The sequence below is a fragment of the Momordica charantia genome, assembly GCF_013281855.1.
Source record: "Momordica charantia cultivar OHB3-1 chromosome 4 unlocalized genomic scaffold, Mcharantia_2.0 BLBB01000004.1, whole genome shotgun sequence".
Taxonomy (NCBI): domain Eukaryota; kingdom Viridiplantae; phylum Streptophyta; class Magnoliopsida; order Cucurbitales; family Cucurbitaceae; genus Momordica; species Momordica charantia.
The window spans coordinates 25,650,944-25,667,905 of record NW_028275162.1 but is presented as its reverse complement, the minus strand read 5'-3'; the positions used below and the strand labels follow the sequence as shown (position 1 = coordinate 25,667,905).

Here is a 16,962-nt window from a genome sequence, read left to right as displayed (position 1 = left end):
AGTCAAACTCATCAACGGTCATTTGACCACTACCCATCTATAAATACCACATGGTTAAATGAAGTCGGTATGTGAAAACTAGTTATGATACTCTTTAATTAATTTATTTGGCATAGAGACTAACTAGATCGTCGGAGTGCTTACTTGTTTTTGCAGGTTCAAATCCACTAGTGTTCTCAGGATTCTATTTTGATTGCCGGTTAATTTTTTGTAAGAACGGCCACCATAATAATAATATGTATTTTTAAATGTTAGAGGTTTGAAATCCTTATCATCGCTCCCTTTATTTAGATTGAAAATGTTGATTAAATGATAATGTGACATGATTATCTCATTTACTAATTTGACACAATGTGACAAACAAATTGTAAGAAAATGAATAATTTAATATTGCACAATTGCAACCTATAAACTCGGCATCACGATAACTATAGAACCTAGATTATTAAAATACTATCGCTTTTCTAATAGATGAGAGGAGATAACAAAATGATATGGAAGGACTACATACATAAATAAAGTTACAGGAAATAATGTATATTTGTTGCATGTTCGTATAAAAATTTATATGTTCAATCGTTCAATTGTGATGTTTCGCAAATCAGTGATTCTAATCGTATTCCCTACCTACACTTCAATGGTTACTTTTAACGTATAGTCTAACCTTCTTTAAATAGAACCGATTAAAGTCGACGAATATTAACCCAATTTTGCAATAATATAAATACATGTATGCACGTATGTAAACCGACGCATCACAAATATTTAATGGTTCTTTGGGTGCTCATACTTGTGGAAGTAATGCATTCAATACTATCACATAACTACGTAAGCTTTTAAATTATATCTTAGGTACCTTATCTTATCAACATAAAATAGTAATATATTTATTGAAATTCTAAATACTATTTATTTATTGAACATCAAAGCTTAATGATTAAATGTTCTTAAAAATAACATTATCTTAATATATATATATATATATATATATATATAATTACAATATTTAAAACGCAAGGGGCTGTTGGTCCGTTTGTTTTGTAGAAATCTAAGATATTCATCGGACAATCTAGATTGTCGAGTGCATCAACTCGTTACATTTTTGCCTTTCATTTTTTCGCTCCATATATTTTATCAATTTTCTTTACTTTATTTTTAAATTTATAATTTAAATAAGTTAATATACTCATCGTCTAATTAACAATGCAATTAAGTATTTATTTCGAGTATATTTGTATATTAGATTACATGTAAAATAAGATGCAATAAATTTTTCTACGAAACAAACGTGTCTATTTAAAGATATTGAATATCTATTTTAGACATTTGTAAATATGGGACATCTACATCCTAAAAAACAAACAGGAAGAAAACTTTAAAACCCCTAGCATTTTCATGTAATTGTTTAAAAATACAAACCAAAATGCGGCCCCTCCATTCTTCTTCTTCCACCCTTATCATATCCATCTTATAGATCGTAATAAATAACTAATATTATAAAGACATAATCAATAATTTATTATTGTCAAAGTGAGCATAGCTCAGCGGTAATTGGCATATACTTGGCTGTGAGTTCGAATCTTCTCCCCAACACGTTGTACTCAAACAAAAAAAAAATCTATAATTTATTATTTGATATACTAATCATATTTATGTGGTATGATTAACTAAAAAAACGTGATGTAATTCAAACAAAAAAAACCCTTCGAAACAGGACTGAATGGAGAAGAACTACGGAGACGTAAAGCACGTACGAACGGCACGTGCGAAGTCACAGAATTATCTAAAGACGTGCGCGCCACGCATGCTAAAGGTCGAGTTGGGCGCGTGAGGGAGGGCGTAAGTTATGCCGTCGCGACGAATCTTTCCGGCATCTTCATTATCTGTCGGCGATATCCGGTTCTCCCGAGCCCTAATCCAGCAAGTGCAAGAACCACAAGCCGCCACGTGTTTTATTACTTTTTCATCGAACTGACGATACTACCCCCGAGGCTTTTGTTGTGGGACGTGGCTTTGACCGTAATTTCGTGAGTGAAGGTGAACGTTCCCAATTTAATGTAAAATTAAATGCCTTCGCAAGGAAACAGAAATGAAATGAAATTCTGCAAATTAGTTTTTAATATTATATTTTCTTTGAGGCAAATGAATGCTGCGGGAGTATCAGTCATTAATGCCGCACCGGTGGATTTGGAGCGTGCTGTTAAATGCTTACGGCTAGGGTTTATTTATTTTTATTTTTTTATTCTCCTTCTTTCTTTGTTTTTTTCAAAGTTTTAAAATTTTTTATAATCATATTTTGATATACTCATCTTTACAATTTTCTTTTAATAAAACTCATATCTACCTTTTTTGTAATAAGAAAAGAGACAAAAAAAAAAAAAAGAAGTAATCTCTAAACTAATTATATTGAGTTAGAATTACAATTTACAAGTAAAAATAGAAAATACTAATCGAATTAATTTGTTTATTTGATTTAGGATTGAGATTGAGTCAGAGTTCAATTCATTTAGTCAACTTTCAAGTGTGACGAGCAACTTCTAAGTGTTTTCAACCTTATCTGACTTGGTTAGTTTGATTTCTCAAATGCAACACGTGGTGGCTGTTAAACTAAACTCAGGTTAATAATTTGATTTTTTTTAATGATTAATTTGATCTTTAAATAAATTATATATGAGCACAACAAATCGGATATATGGAAGTTTGAACTTACAATATCAAATAAATGAATAAGTGTTAATTACTGCTGAACTAACTTATGTTGGCGTGTATATACATACACACTAACTTCACACGCAAGTATTTTTATATAATTTTTGCAAACTATTCTAATTTAATAAATTATGACTACTTCATACGCATTCATCCTTGGTTGCCATTTACAATTTTTCATTTGATTCAAAGTATAAGCTTCTAGATAGAAAAATAAGTAAAGAACATCCTCCACTTCAACAACAATCATTCATATCTAGAGCCAACATTTTATTTATATGAAAAAAACCAATTAATAATTATTTAAAGATACATATATGTCTTTTTCCTAAACAATAATAATATATTAACTCTTATATATTGGAGGAAGAAGATTATGAGAATCCTGTGTTAGAAATAAAACAATGAAAGAAATATATATGACTTGTTTTGACAAGTTTAATTTTTAATCTATTCATCTCGTACCTTTCAAAAAAAAAAATATATACATTATCTCGTATCAAAATTCTAAAGTTCTATAGTACTAAAAGGAAATTATAAAGTTACCAAAAGTGAATATAGTTTTGTGATAATTGACATGTATCTCGAACCAAAAAATTATGGGTTCGATCTCCAACTCCCACATGTCATACTATAAAAAAAATTTTATAAAATTCTATAGAAAACATTAACTTGGTAAAATTTTCATTTGATATGAGTTATAATTTAAACTGCTCAAGTAAAGAAAAACAAAAGAGAGCATTTTATAGTGGTATATTGTATTTGTAATGGAGTAGGCATAAAAATCACTGGAATAAAAGGCTTCAACATTCATTATTATGAGTCAAAACGAGCGTAGCTCAACAATAATTGGCATTTCGATCTCCCATACACACATGTTGTACTAAAAGAAAAATCATTCATAATTCAACTCGACAGCAGCTTAAAATAGATGTTAACTTTAACTTTAGAGCGTATGTAGCTATTTACAGATCGTAATCTGACTTATACACGATACATTTGAAAGGAGATAATCAAACCAGAATATAATTTCCACTTCCAATAATGAAAGACATCAACAATACGACGGAGAGGCCCAATAAGAAAAATGGGCCTTTTTGGGTCCAACAAGCATGAAGTAGAGTTAAGAATAACTTAGTTGTGTATGAGATAAAACTTAAAACCATATTTAATTCAGCTTTTAAATCCCAGTTCCTAATTATTAAGGTAAATAGAATTAACTTGTTAATTGTGGACCACACTATCTCCTAAAAAGAGAAATTATGCAACAGGGTTGGAGCAATTTTATATTATATTATTGATAAACTGAACTTACATTGAACAATTATTAAGGAGCAACTACGACGGTTGTGGTTACTACATTATATAATTTTTGTTCCTAAGATAAAACTTAAAAGCATATTTAATTCCTAATTATTAAACTAAATAAATCTAACTTATTAATAGTGGACCAAACCTCTCCTAAAAAGATAAATTATTCAAGACAGGTTGAGGCAAAATGACTAGTGATTCTATGTTATATTATTGGAGGTGAGACAGGGAATTTAAAAATTATATTTTGAGTTACATCAAACGGTCAGTGAAGACAAACAAATTTTGAACTTACCCTCAACAATTATTAAAGACCGCCACAACTCGCGACTGCATTATATAATTTTGCTCCCCCATTTTCTACCGCAGCATTCCATTCCTTTCCTACTACTGAAATAGAAAGAATATGCTATGACCAAATTACGGAAATTCAAAGTTCTTTGCGTGCCTTTAGAAATTTGATAAAGAATAGATGCCTCTTCTTTAGACTGGCTTCATAATGGCACTTTCGTAATTATATATATTAATGTAATTGCTCGAATATGGGACCCGATTTCTCTCACTAGGGGAACCGACTTCAAGTTCGAACTCATAACCTCTTGTTGGTTGGAAGTATATGCCAATTACCGCTGAACTATGATCGCTTTGACTATTAATGATTAATTTTATTCATGTATTGGTTGTTTCTTTCATGATTTTAGGCTACAAATTTTTCGTTCGTGGTTATTTGTAAAGTTCTGGAGGAAAAAGAAAACTGTCATTTGTTATGAAAATATTTGCCCAAAAAAACTATTTAAAAAAAAAGTCATTTATGAAGACACGGGTGGAACCATAAGTATATAATATCAACACTAACAATTTCAGGGTGGCAAACTAACGTAAAAATTTTGGTCACTATGTGAATAGAACTTCATAAACTTTAAAACTTTTAAAGTCTAGAGTTTTAAAAATATTTAATAAGCCGTCGAACTTTCAATTTTATATTTAATAATTAATAGATAATTTTTCAATTTTCTAAAATATAATTTATGAGACACTTATCAGTACATTCATATACTTTTTAAATTTTAGGGATTTATTATTTTAGGGATTTATTAGAAGAAACTTTCTTCCTTCCATGCTCCGCCATCCATGCCAAGACAGCTAAAAAGAAGGAAAAAAAAAGTGATTTTGGAAAATTATTTTCTAACCAATCCCCCGAAACCCATTAGAAAAAAAAAAAAAAAAAGTAGACAGACTAAAAATTGTAATTTAACATATCCATGACATATTATTTAAAGCTAGGAAGAATATAATACTTTTAAGGCATAAATTTCAGACGCTAAGTATGGGGGAAAATAAACTAATGAATATTGGGAAAAAAAAGTTGGCAGCAAACAAAAGCGGAGCACAAGTTACAGAGACATTTTCCAGCGGGCTCTTTCCCTTTGAGCAGCATCGAAAACCCAAAAAAACAAAAGTAAAACAACAACAAAAGAAAAGCAAACAATCAAATCAAATTTGCCTCCATTTCCCTCTCTCACTCACAGCCACCTCACAAACAAAACAAGCAGTGCCAATCCAGAGAAGAAACAAGAGAAAACAGAGAGATGAACAAATTCAGTAACACAGTGATCGGGCTACTCAACTTGTTAACTCTAATAGCCTCCATTCCCATAATTGGGGGAGCGCTGTGGATGGCGAGGAACAGCACGACGTGCGAGGGGTTCCTGCAGACGCCGCTGCTCGTGCTCGGGTTCGTCGTGCTGCTGATATCGCTGACGGGGTTCGTGGGGGCCTGTTTCAACGTCGCCTGGGCGCTGTGGCTCTATTTGTTTGTCATGTTGCTGCTCATTGCCACGCTGTTGGGGCTCACGCTTTTCGGCCTCGTCGTGGCGAGTAAGGGCGGGGGCAGCGGCGGAGAACATGGGCTGGGGGATTATTCAGAGTGGCTCAGGCATAGAGTTGATGATCCTCGGAATTGGATGGCTATTAGGAGCTGCATTTTGGGGTCTAATACTTGTAACAAGCTTTCCTCTTGGACTCCTCTTAATTATTTGCAGAGAGATATCACTCCCATTCAGGTAGTCTCTAACATTTTCTGTTCTAAAATTTACTTAACAAGGCAAGCATTAAAAATTTTCATAACAAAAGTGAGCTGCTAAGAGGAAATAATAAAGCTCGAGTAAAATTTGGGTGCAGTCGGGTTGCTGCAGGCCACCAGCTTCATGCAGCGAGAACGCGCAAGACCCCGATTGCTACCGGTGGAACGGTGCGCCCAACGTGCTGTGCTACGAGTGTGATTCATGCAAGGCTGGAGTGCTTGAGACTGCCAGAGGGGACTGGCGTAAGCTCTCTGTTCTCAATGTTGTGATGCTCATTTTCCTCATTGGCGTTTATTCCATCGGTTGCTGCGCATTCCGAAACACCAAACGAGCCGGAGCAGATTACTCATATGGCGAGAATCGAATGACCAAAATCCAACCCAGATGGGACTACAAGATGTAAGTAATCTATTGCTTTGTCTAAACATCTTACATATATTGAAGTGATATGAAATGTACCAATAAATAACTTACAGATTATTAGTTAGGATTGATTATCAGTGTCTTAACAAATTAAGCTACGTTTAAGTTGGAGACTTGTTTTAGTTCAAATTCAACGGCTAAAGTTTGACGATACAACTTTTGTTCTGGCAGGTGGAGATGGTTGGAGGATAGGAAAGAGCAGCTTTACTAACTGTGTACATGCCTGTGTTCTTTGGTATCCTAAAGTTGGGAAAATGAAGTTCAGTTTTTCGATTCCAGTGAAACAGGGAATGGGTATTTCCAGGGCTTTCTTTTCATGCAGTGATCTTATGCTACTTTAAGTACATGATGAAGTTTACTTTTTTATCCTATTGTCACACCACTACTTTATTTTTTGCCTTACTGACTTTGAAAATTATCCAACATTCAATACCAACAGGTGTAAAGTTGCTAATCTACTTTGTTAGATCATTATGGTGCAAGAAAACCGTCTAAAACACACATTGATTACCTTAAATTTTGCAAATTACTTTATCTGGTAAGAGTCAAAGTTTCAGATTCCCAATAAAGAATTCAAGTTAAAATTAACCCCTGGGTCAAAAAAAAAAGTGTTTCAGACACATATTTAGCAGAGCAAAGAGTTTCGAGGCAGTGGGAGAAACTTATGTAGAAATTCTACTCTATATATTTGGTGCTGTATACAGATAAATCCCAAATGCTGCAAAGCACAAAAGAAGCAACATTTTTGTAACCCAAGGAGTAGGGACCACACTAGGAATGTGCAAAACAAAATTGCATCTCAGAATAAAGAAAAGAGGGCCTCTTGATATACTGCACAATCCCCAAATTAATCGACAAACGTAGACTCTATCAGATGACCACAATATAATCAATCAGACGTTATCGGTCGCATCTCTTCCCGACTCTTGAGCACTTCTGGCTGCAGCCAATCTCTCTGCTGCCAGTCTTTCTTCCAAAGCTCTAGCTCCCCTTTCTCTGCAATGAGTAGAATATTCAAATTCCATGAGTATTCTCCTCTCCACTAAGTTTTTGTTATATTTATTACACAGATTTCCTTCAAGTTTATATTCATTGCTATAGTTCGTGGCCAACAAGTAGCAAGTAGTGACTAGTTTCACTTCCAATGAACAGAGCAATTGTAGAATTTTTTTCTGTTTCTATTTTGTACCTTTCAATCTAAACACCCTTGAAAAGTTATGATTAGTGCACAAACAAATGTAATAACCGTTTGTTCAACAATCTTCTTCTTGGGGCACTTAATACTAAGCCCTTTTAAAATTATCCTAGCCTTGTGATTTCGTCTAGCTTCCCTGTGGGTTGACACCCTGTCACCCCCCTTTCTACGGTTTTTCCTTTTAGAAGAAGTTTGCCAACAATGTTCGTCAAGGTGGGTGGTTAATAGGGCAACATCTTGTGCAGACATAGAGCATAGATGATGAAAAGAAGCATATTTAAAGTGGGGAGAGAGGCAATCAATACTTGAAATTGAAAATTATACACAAAAATATTTAATTTGAAAACATTCCCCTAATTTGCACCAACTTTTTGTTAAAAGGAAATTTCGAAATGATGTGTTTAAATTTTAAATTTAGAATTCTTGCCATCTTGCTCGCCATTTAAAACAAAAATAGCTACTTATATCAGTTCCTTCCGTTTTCCCCTCTTTGTCTCTCCATTTACAGCATTATACTTTCACGTTCTTGATATTGCCTCTATTTCCAGATAGAATTAGAAACCTTAAGAGCTTCCATAAGAAAAAAATAATTAGAAAAAGGTGCACAGTAACCTTCTTAACCTTGTGCCACTAACTACAATAGAGAACTACTCAGATTCAGTTCCGCTGTTCTCTCCTTCCTCTATTTACACTACTTCTATTTTCACCACCTTAATATTGCTTCTCTATTTCCAGATAGGATTAGAAATCTAAAGAGCTTACACAGGAACCTTTTTGTGCCACATTCTACAAATTAGAGAAGGTGCTAAAAGTGGATAACATTTGTAGTATTTCAAGATGGAGTATGATCAAGTTTACAAGCCAGAAGAGAAGCATAAAAAAATTACCTCCTCCGAGATGCCTCAATGGGGTCTGAACCAGGCAACGGGGCGCCTCCAACAGTATAATCGTCAGCATTGTTAGAAGATTCAGATCTTCCACAAAGCAGACGATGAAATATTGATGCAACTGGATCAATGACTGGCCTGCACAGAACCATCAAGAGTCACAATACACTATGATTATGGAGTATGGAGAGGGAGAACGCAGAATATTCCTGAAAATATGGGAAAGAGAAGCTTGAAAGGTAGAAAAAGCTTAATGATAAAACAATATACCGTAAAAGTTCTGGGAAGAATGTAGAGAATGCAAAATCATCACTTGGATCGCCTTTCAGTTTAGCTTCAGGTTTCCTCTGCCAGTATCTCAGATAAATCCAGCTTATGTATGTTCCAAATATTATTGTTGGGAGATATGTTGCTGCCCCTACTGTCCAAAAGCTTACGGCAATGGATACTAATAAAGCAAGAGATGGCAACCACTGCATAAAATTGCAGACAAAGCCCAGAAGGAGGGTCAAGTAAAATTCTGAAAAAATATTATTCCGAAATTTGAATGTGCCTATTATCAACATTTTTCATACCTTAGCTCTTAGTTTCAATAATGGTAACTCTTGATCAGGTATGATTTGTTTGATCCCAACCAAGAACCCAGCTAGAATCCCATAGAAACCAGATATGGGCATATAGCTAAGACCACAAAACGATGTAAAATAAGATGACTGGGTAAACTAAGAGGCAAAACAGAAATGAAACACGTTTAAAGAGGAGTTGATAAAATGAGACTGTAAATACTTAGATGGGAATGAATCAGACAAAATTTACTCAAATGAAATTTCGAATGGATTAAACAGTCTTAGTGACAAAATCCACAGAGAGCTCTATCAGTTAAAGACATGTACACAAGTATGCCTAAAAATTGTCCTGATGCACGAGGACTCAGTAGCACTTACAGATAACTTTCCTCCTGCGTGATATAGTACAGGGCAATCGCTGTGATAAAGACACATAAAGAAGTTAGAAAATTGACTACAAAGATGAATTTCAAAAATTCCCTAGAGCCCCATATGGGTTCAAGCAGCTTCCCAACAAAAAGGAGACCAATTGTGCTGGCAACCACCTGCAATATATGGCTCTTGATGAGTCTAACTTCCAGTGGAGACTGACTAAATAATAATGAGAAAAGTTCAAAATTATTGTCCTGTAGCTGGGAAATAGTAGTGTATGACAATGCAAGTGCATACCCCATATACTGACTGTTCAACATAACCAGCAGTTAAGAGGTTCCAGGCAAAAGGAATTGTCCTACAAAATAGAAGTTCAAAGGAATGAATGACCCAGCTATATGTAGTTATAGTTTATGCACTTGCCATTTAAATTTAACAACTCGAAAGTATGTCACATACTAAGGCCATCTCTGTACTTAATCAATTCCTATACTAAAGGGGGAATACTCCCACATCAAAGAAATAAAATTAATAAATAGATGAAAAGGGGCATGAATTTCTGCGTTGCGATGAATAGTTTTATAGTTATAGTTATAGAGCCAGAGATTCAATATGACCTTGATAACTCTATATATGTGAAAATGAGCAGTGAAAAATGTTGGTAGATAACTGAAAGATAATGATAATTTTGGTATTTTGATGAACAGAATATCTAATAGAATGGCAATGGGAAAGAAAAAGAAATGTATCATGCCAAAATTCAAACTCCTTATGAGGAAAATTACTCACGTGGCATGCATTCATGTTTACTGCATCGCAACTGGATAAGCAAGTATCTTCTACTAATCTATTAATCTATCAAGTGTGAATGATATGTCCACTTTAGACAAAAACTCATGAGTCCCTAACTTACAGTTGATCGAGGTTCCATTACCTATGTTATCACATCCGTCATCATGTTTTGCATAAATTAATGGGTCTTCGGTAAGTGATATTTTCTCCATTTCGATTGCTATAATTATGGGTATTAAGATACTTTTAAACTTAACGTCTGTTAGGTCTCCCTAGAAAGTGTGGATTCTCTATCTAATTAGAATATGTTTAGAAGATGGCTAGTAAAAAATTGAGGCCATACTGGATATATCAGTTTCAACTCATCGTTGGGTAGTTAGGTTGGAAAAGAAGGTCTTATTTATTTTTTACTTCTTGCTGGTCCAAGAGTGCAAACATTTAGATTTTGGGATAATTTTTGCATATTTGTACCTTAGATGGCTTGATTTTTTTCCATAATTTCCTTCTCTAGCAGATTTTCTGTTTTTCTACTCTTGTAATAAAATTTTGTTTTCTATCAGGAAAAAGAACTGTAGTTAAATATCTAAAGCCAATTAAGAATAATAAGGGATTCACATTTTACACCCATGAGAGGATGCTTCCTCTATTTATTTAGCAGAATTAATAATTCGGATTGATTTGCAGTTAAATCATCTGGTTACATGCTGGATTCTTCACCATTAAAAAAATGAGAGAGTTTCTGTATATCAAAACAGTACACCCTTGCCCCTTGAACGCAACCATTGGTATCCTAAAGCAGTGGATTGTGTAGCATGAAATAAGATTTTAAAGCTTGCTCGGAAGATCTGTTGCTACTTGCTATCAAATAAATATTTTATTGTGAAGAAGGGCAGAACACTACCCGGATGATATAGCCAATAAATTAAATATAGGGATCAACAGAGTCATTGCAATTTTCAATTACTACTGAATTTCTAAGCATGGCAACTAAACTACCGACTGGCTTTCATCAATCCCACAACTAAGCTACATTCAAAACTTGTAACAAATACCTTCCCACCTCAAATCCTAGCAGACACAAGAATTCAAGTAATTTCTATCAGTGATCACAAGTTTCTCGATTCTTTCCTAACTAACTCTCAACTAGACAAGACATCTATATTTCTAACCAGCAACCCACAGGCATTACTTCAACAACGTACGTTTCGTACCGATTCCACCATGAAACTACATCAGCTTTATATAGTTTCTACTACCGTTAATTCATAAACCAAAATCGCTAAAGCTTGAAAAACATAGGTACCAAAACTACCTGGTTGGAATGAGAGCGAGGTAGTTAACAACTGCAGGAAAAAACTGAACCAAGATATGCCCGCCAACCAGCACAACGGCTAAGCCCTTGCATAGCTTGGTGAATCCAGTAAACAACCCAGACCCCTGCCACACAAGAAATAAAAAAACACCAATCTAAATGTCACCGAATTGTGAGAAAATGCCAAGATCTGGCATACACATTCGAAGATAGAAAAGACGAACTACGAGATCTGAATGCGACTTGTGGACAACCAATTTGAAGAGATCAAAAGAAATAATAGAAACGGAGCTCACCCCCGGAACTGCTGGAGTACTCATGGGCGGAGACGGTGGATGGTGGCCGTCAATTTGGACAGAGCACGGCGGTGATCGGAATTCTGTGCTAAATATGGACTATTTTGCGTTGCCGGAGACTTTGGGGTTAAAGGGGGGAAGCTGGGAAGATCGTAACGTAAAAAGTGGGTTATTGGGTGCGGTGAGGCGTAGCGTACTATGCTGCAGACCATGTGGAGACGGCAGATCATGTTTACTTCTGAGTTTGCTTTGACCATGATTTGGTTGCGGGAAGCACACGTCATCAAGTTCCTCTTCCCATGCTTGTTTCTTAAGAAATTGTATATTTGCAAATTACACCTTCATCTCTTTGTATTTTAAAAATAGGGTTAAAAGTTAAAACATGGTTTTTTTAAGTAAAATAAACATACCAGAATTCAACCTCTTTAGGGGAACATTAACACTGACCTATACTCGTTTTGACGAACTATACCCACGTTGACAATTAAAATACAAGTTTTTATCTCTATGATTGGGTTCTCATGAGTTAAAACATCTCAATTTTTATATCTTCTTTATAATAATTTTATCTTAATTTTGACATAAGTTTCAACTGTACTTAGATCAATAAATTAATTTTGTTCCAGTGTTTTTTTTCTTTTTTAAAATTTGACACATTTATATTTATATAAAAAAAATCCTTTTATAAATTTTGTAAATAAATAAAAATAATTATTTTTATTTGTTTTTAAGGACAATGATAGTAGTAAATCTTTTTAAAATGATATGGGTATAATTGAAACTAGTCTTAATATTTTAAAAATGTAGCCTAACAAATATGATCGGAGTCATTTATATTACAAATCTTACTATAATTGAGTCCATTTGAACATGACTAGGTGGATAAATCACCTAATACCATCTCAAAATAGTTGAACTAAAAAAAAGTCTTATTATAATATTTTTTTAGTACAACATGTGAGATGAATATTTCAATTTATGACCGTTTGAATTGATTATGGATAATCAATCTATCTTTTAATTTTTTGTTCATAAAATTCTTTGATTCATTGTTACGTTTCTAAAAGTTTATTATAAATAGTATTGAAAATGTTTATTATAAAACAAAAACATCAAACACTACAAATGTCAAAAGTACCATAACCACATAAGTTACAAACCTTTTTTTTTTTCATTTTTTGCATGTATACTCTATATTCATGACATAATTAGTGTACGTGACATGCCTAGAATATGGCACATATTCTAATTATTTATTTATTTTTTAATGCACAATTTTTTAGAGTGAGTGGATAACTACTTCAAATCCTTGTAAAAAATAAAAAAAATAAAATAATAGAGATACTTCAATGATTGAGTTACGCATGTATCTTAATTCTGTCTAAAAGAGAAACACGTGTCTTTACCAGATATAAATCAAAATTAAAATTTGATACGAAATATTTTAGCATAGGTAACATATTGAGTAGATAATTAAAATGACATATTTTATCTATCCACTTGATACGACAAACTCGTCATCAAACCAATTTTTTAGACGACAACATCTCAAATCACAATTCTTAATAATAACACACATTATAGGTTGGTCAACTTAATTTAGATAAACTATTATGTTAGACTTTGCTTAGTCATGTTTAGCTCAAAAAATCTTTTAGCTTGCAAGCATTGACACACCCATTTCTCATCGGTGCTCATTTGACTCAAATTTATCACATAACCTGACCTAAAAAGAATCACGACATCTCTTAATGCTCAATATTAGTTATCATCACCAATTTAAGTATTGATCAATTTATATGCTGTCGGTTAAAATGGTTTGAAAATTCAGATCTCCACTCTAAATATATTGTTGAGCTAACAGGAAAAAAAAAACAAATTTGTGATCATTTGAGGCAACACGTTGTTAATTAAAATCTCGATAATTTATATTCCATTGTTCAGTAGATAATTGTCATTTTTGGATTACTTCCAAAAACGTATCGGTTAGATATTCTATAAATGATTAAATACATCATAATCAATCAGCTTAAGTATTTAAATTTATTAGTGATTTAATCATAACATAGTTTTAGTTTTTTTTAAACAACATAAATATTAGTGTTTTTTTTTATTATTATTATTTTTTTTTTTTGTGATGGTGAGACATTACCCAATTGTTCTTTTAAAATAGATTTAGGATATTTTATTTCTTCTCCTGTTATATCCAATATCAGATTTATCACTGCTATTTCCGAATGAAGCAATCTCCACCACGCAATCCTACGATCCAGATTCCCAACCCAACTGGATATGCCACGTCACCAAATAAATGGATTGACAAAGTTCGACGTGGCCCAATGAGAGCGAAAAACCAACCCACAGTTAGCCAATGAAACCCAAGCTTTAGATTCCCCAATCTCTCTATTGCAGCTGCTTTTAGTCCCCCTTCTCCCCCTTCTTCTTCCTCCATTCCCACTCCCTCAATCTCTCTCCTTCTTCTCAATCTCTCCCACCGCTTTTCAATGGCTTCCAACACCTTGATGAGCTGCGGCATTGCCACCACCGCCTTCCCCTCCGTCCTCTCCTCCTCCAAGTCTAAGTTCGCCGCCGCAGTCCCAATTTCCGGCGTTGGCGCCAATGCCTCCTCGCGCTTCTCCATGTCCGCCGAATGGATGCCCGGCCAGCCCCGCCCGCCGTACCTCGACGGCTCAGCCCCCGGGTATTGGAAATTCTTTCTGTTTCGTGAAATCTGGTGATTTTTGTTGATGTTGGATGATTGCTGTATAGGTGTTTGATGAAATGTCCCTGCGAATCCAGACAGTGTTTTGGGTTCTGTGATTTATAGATTACTATGTTAAGACTGTTATAGAACTTAATAAAAGATTAAATTTATCGTAACCTAACAGTTTAGACAGACTCTTGGATTAAGTGCTGATCTTTTGCTAAGTTTCAAACAGAGGGGAGTGTTAAATTTACTATGACCCATCAGCTTAAATTAGATGTTTGAGATGTGTGGTTATGTTTAACAGTGATTTTGGCTTTGACCCTCTTCGGTTGGGAGAAGTGCCAGAGAATCTCGAGAGGTTCAAGGAGTCTGAGCTGATTCACTGCAGATGGGCCATGCTTGCTGTTGTAAGTTTCCCGAATTCAGTTGCTTCGGAGATGATGGGGATTCTCCTTTTTCTCCACAAGTGATGAATTTTTATGATCTTTGTTCTGTTTTTCCAGCCAGGGATTTTGGTACCAGAGGCGTTGGGTTTGGGCAACTGGGTGAAAGCTCAGGAATGGGCAGCAGTTCCAGGAGGCCAAGCTACCTACTTGGGGCAGCCAGTTCCATGGGGAACTTTGCCCACCATTCTGGTCATTGAGTTCCTTGCCATTGCCTTTGTAGAGCACCAGCGCAGCATGGAGAAAGACCCTGAGAAGAAGAAGTACCCTGGTGGTGCTTTCGACCCATTGGGCTACTCAAAGGACCCTGAAAAGTTGAAGGAATACAAAGTCAAAGAGATAAAAAATGGTATATTTAACTCTGCACAAATTCAATCTTATAAAGAAGATTTAGGCTAAAACACTCCCACTTAAGTTTATCATATCTAGAAGTGCTTTTAAATTTAAAAAGCACTTATTTTAGTCTTGGCTGCGGAGTTGATATGATTGTTTGGTGTGTAGGACGGCTAGCGCTGTTGGCTTTTGTTGGGTTCTGTGTGCAACAATCGGCATACCCAGGAACAGGGCCATTGGAGAACTTGGCAACTCACTTGGCTGACCCATGGCACAACAACATTGGCGACATTATCATCCCCAGAAATATTTCGCCTTGAATTTTGTACTAAATCATACCAATTTGTAATTAAATTTCTGTGTACTCAATCTAAATCTAAACTCAAGGGTTTCCCTCTCTATATGGCTTGGTATTTGCTGTGTAGCTTGATATTCACCTTCATTTTTGTGCTTGGAGTTCCATCGGAAGAGGAGGAAAAAAAAAAAAGAAGCATCATTTAGTTTAAAGTTCCATTATTTGTGTTAATCTATTTTGCTGCAGCCTGAAGAAAGTATAAGCAAGGATTTAACCATGTAATTTCTCGGACACGGTTATATTATTTTGCCTCGAATGAATGATTTCTAAAGCTGGACTTAAGATAGATTCAGCCTCCAAATTTTAGTATGTAACAATTTAGCCAAAGTATTTCGAATAAATAGATGTTTAGTCCTAACTCACGAGGTAGAACTAATCTTCAAGTATAATTTCAAGAAAAAAATCAAGTATATTGAGAAAGATATTGCTACTTCGAGATCATATTAATACCAATCTAGAGCACAAAAGAACATGGCTATTATTGACTACTTATTGATTGAAAATGACGATCTCCAGCCCTCTTCATCTTTCTATAATGGGATACTGGTGGGCTTTGGCCCAATCTAATTGCCCAAGTAAGTGGTACAAGTGAGCCCCAAAAGATCATTTCGGACCATTGGGCTAAAGGCCCATAAACCTGAACAAGAAGCCCAGATGAATGGGCCGCTTTAGACGATGAAAACTGGAACATAGGCCCAGATAAAGTGACCCAACAGGATCACAAACATAAGCAAACCAATTCATTTCCATTTTCTGATGACTCAGTTTATAAAGTCAGTGGAAGAAAAAAAAAAACAAAGAACGAACACCAGTTTTTGTATTATTTTTGTTTTTATATTTTTGAGAAAAAAAATTACAAGTACAACTGTTTAATTAAGTAATAAATTAAATTAACTTAAATTAAATCATCACCACAAAGTTGTGAGAGAGACGATTTTATATCATATCATATATATATATATATATATATATATATATATATAAAAGTTAAAAGAGACAAAAACAAAAGAGAGAAAAAAAAGATGTTGTAAAAAGAGTGGCATCCAACGTTCAATTTTTTGAAAGAAAAATTTGACTCAAAAACAAAACTTGAGGGGAAAATGTATTATTATTATATTTTAATTTTGACATAAATATAATTACTGAACCATAAGAAGAAATAGCAATAATAAAAGTA

General features: G+C 34.3%; 3 protein-coding genes across 3 annotated transcripts; 2 read left to right on the top strand and 1 right to left on the bottom strand.

Annotated features, from left to right (window-relative positions):
* Positions 1-5,365: 5,365 nt before the first annotated feature.
* LOC111006441 (tetraspanin-6) lies at positions 5,366-6,893 on the top strand. The gene is made up of 3 exons (XM_022278390.2): positions 5,366-6,083; positions 6,202-6,503; positions 6,699-6,893. The coding sequence occupies exons 1-3, from the start codon at positions 5,610-5,612 to the stop codon at positions 6,736-6,738; spliced, it is 816 nt and encodes a 271-aa protein (XP_022134082.1). The 5' UTR covers positions 5,366-5,609; the 3' UTR covers positions 6,739-6,893.
* Positions 6,894-7,189: 296 nt separating this feature from the next.
* Positions 7,190-12,107, bottom strand: LOC111006580 (rhomboid protein-like protein). Its single transcript, XM_022278586.2, has 8 exons — positions 11,948-12,107; positions 11,652-11,776; positions 9,845-9,905; positions 9,554-9,720; positions 9,185-9,290; positions 8,880-9,082; positions 8,610-8,747; positions 7,190-7,523 (listed from the first exon to the last, which is right to left on the bottom strand). The coding sequence occupies exons 1-8, from the start codon at positions 11,969-11,971 to the stop codon at positions 7,421-7,423; spliced, it is 927 nt and encodes a 308-aa protein (XP_022134278.1). The 5' UTR covers positions 11,972-12,107; the 3' UTR covers positions 7,190-7,420.
* A 2,275-nt stretch (positions 12,108-14,382) lies between these two features.
* LHCA1 (chlorophyll a-b binding protein 6) lies at positions 14,383-15,831 on the top strand. Its single transcript, XM_022277792.2, has 4 exons — positions 14,383-14,648; positions 14,959-15,061; positions 15,158-15,446; positions 15,599-15,831. Exons 1-4 carry the CDS (start codon positions 14,452-14,454, stop codon positions 15,748-15,750), a joined length of 741 nt encoding a protein of 246 aa, XP_022133484.1. The 5' UTR covers positions 14,383-14,451; the 3' UTR covers positions 15,751-15,831.
* Positions 15,832-16,962: the final 1,131 nt, after the last annotated feature.

What these genes read in the sequence shown, in the direction of transcription:
- LOC111006441 (XM_022278390.2), top strand. Translation starts at nt 5,610, where the DNA reads ATGAACAAATTCAGTAACACAGTGATCGGGCTACTCAACTTGTTAACT. An exon ending in GAGATATCACTCCCATTCAG is followed by an intron (nt 6,084 to 6,201) that starts GTAGTCTCTAAC and finishes ATTTGGGTGCAG; the next exon opens with TCGGGTTGCTGCAGGCCACC. An exon ending in CCCAGATGGGACTACAAGAT is followed by an intron (nt 6,504 to 6,698) that starts GTAAGTAATCTA and finishes TTGTTCTGGCAG; the next exon opens with GTGGAGATGGTTGGAGGATA.
- LOC111006580 (XM_022278586.2), bottom strand. Translation starts at nt 11,971, where the DNA reads ATGAGTACTCCAGCAGTTCCGGGG. An exon ending in GTACTCCAGCAGTTCCGGGG is followed by an intron (nt 11,777 to 11,947) that starts GTGAGCTCCGTT and finishes CTTGTGTGGCAG; the next exon opens with GGGTCTGGGTTGTTTACTGG. An exon ending in TTGAACAGTCAGTATATGGG is followed by an intron (nt 9,721 to 9,844) that starts GTATGCACTTGC and finishes CATATATTGCAG; the next exon opens with GTGGTTGCCAGCACAATTGG.
- LHCA1 (XM_022277792.2), top strand. Translation starts at nt 14,452, where the DNA reads ATGGCTTCCAACACCTTGATGAGCTGCGGCATTGCCACCACCGCCTTC. An exon ending in CTCGACGGCTCAGCCCCCGG is followed by an intron (nt 14,649 to 14,958) that starts GTATTGGAAATT and finishes TATGTTTAACAG; the next exon opens with TGATTTTGGCTTTGACCCTC. An exon ending in GATGGGCCATGCTTGCTGTT is followed by an intron (nt 15,062 to 15,157) that starts GTAAGTTTCCCG and finishes CTGTTTTTCCAG; the next exon opens with CCAGGGATTTTGGTACCAGA.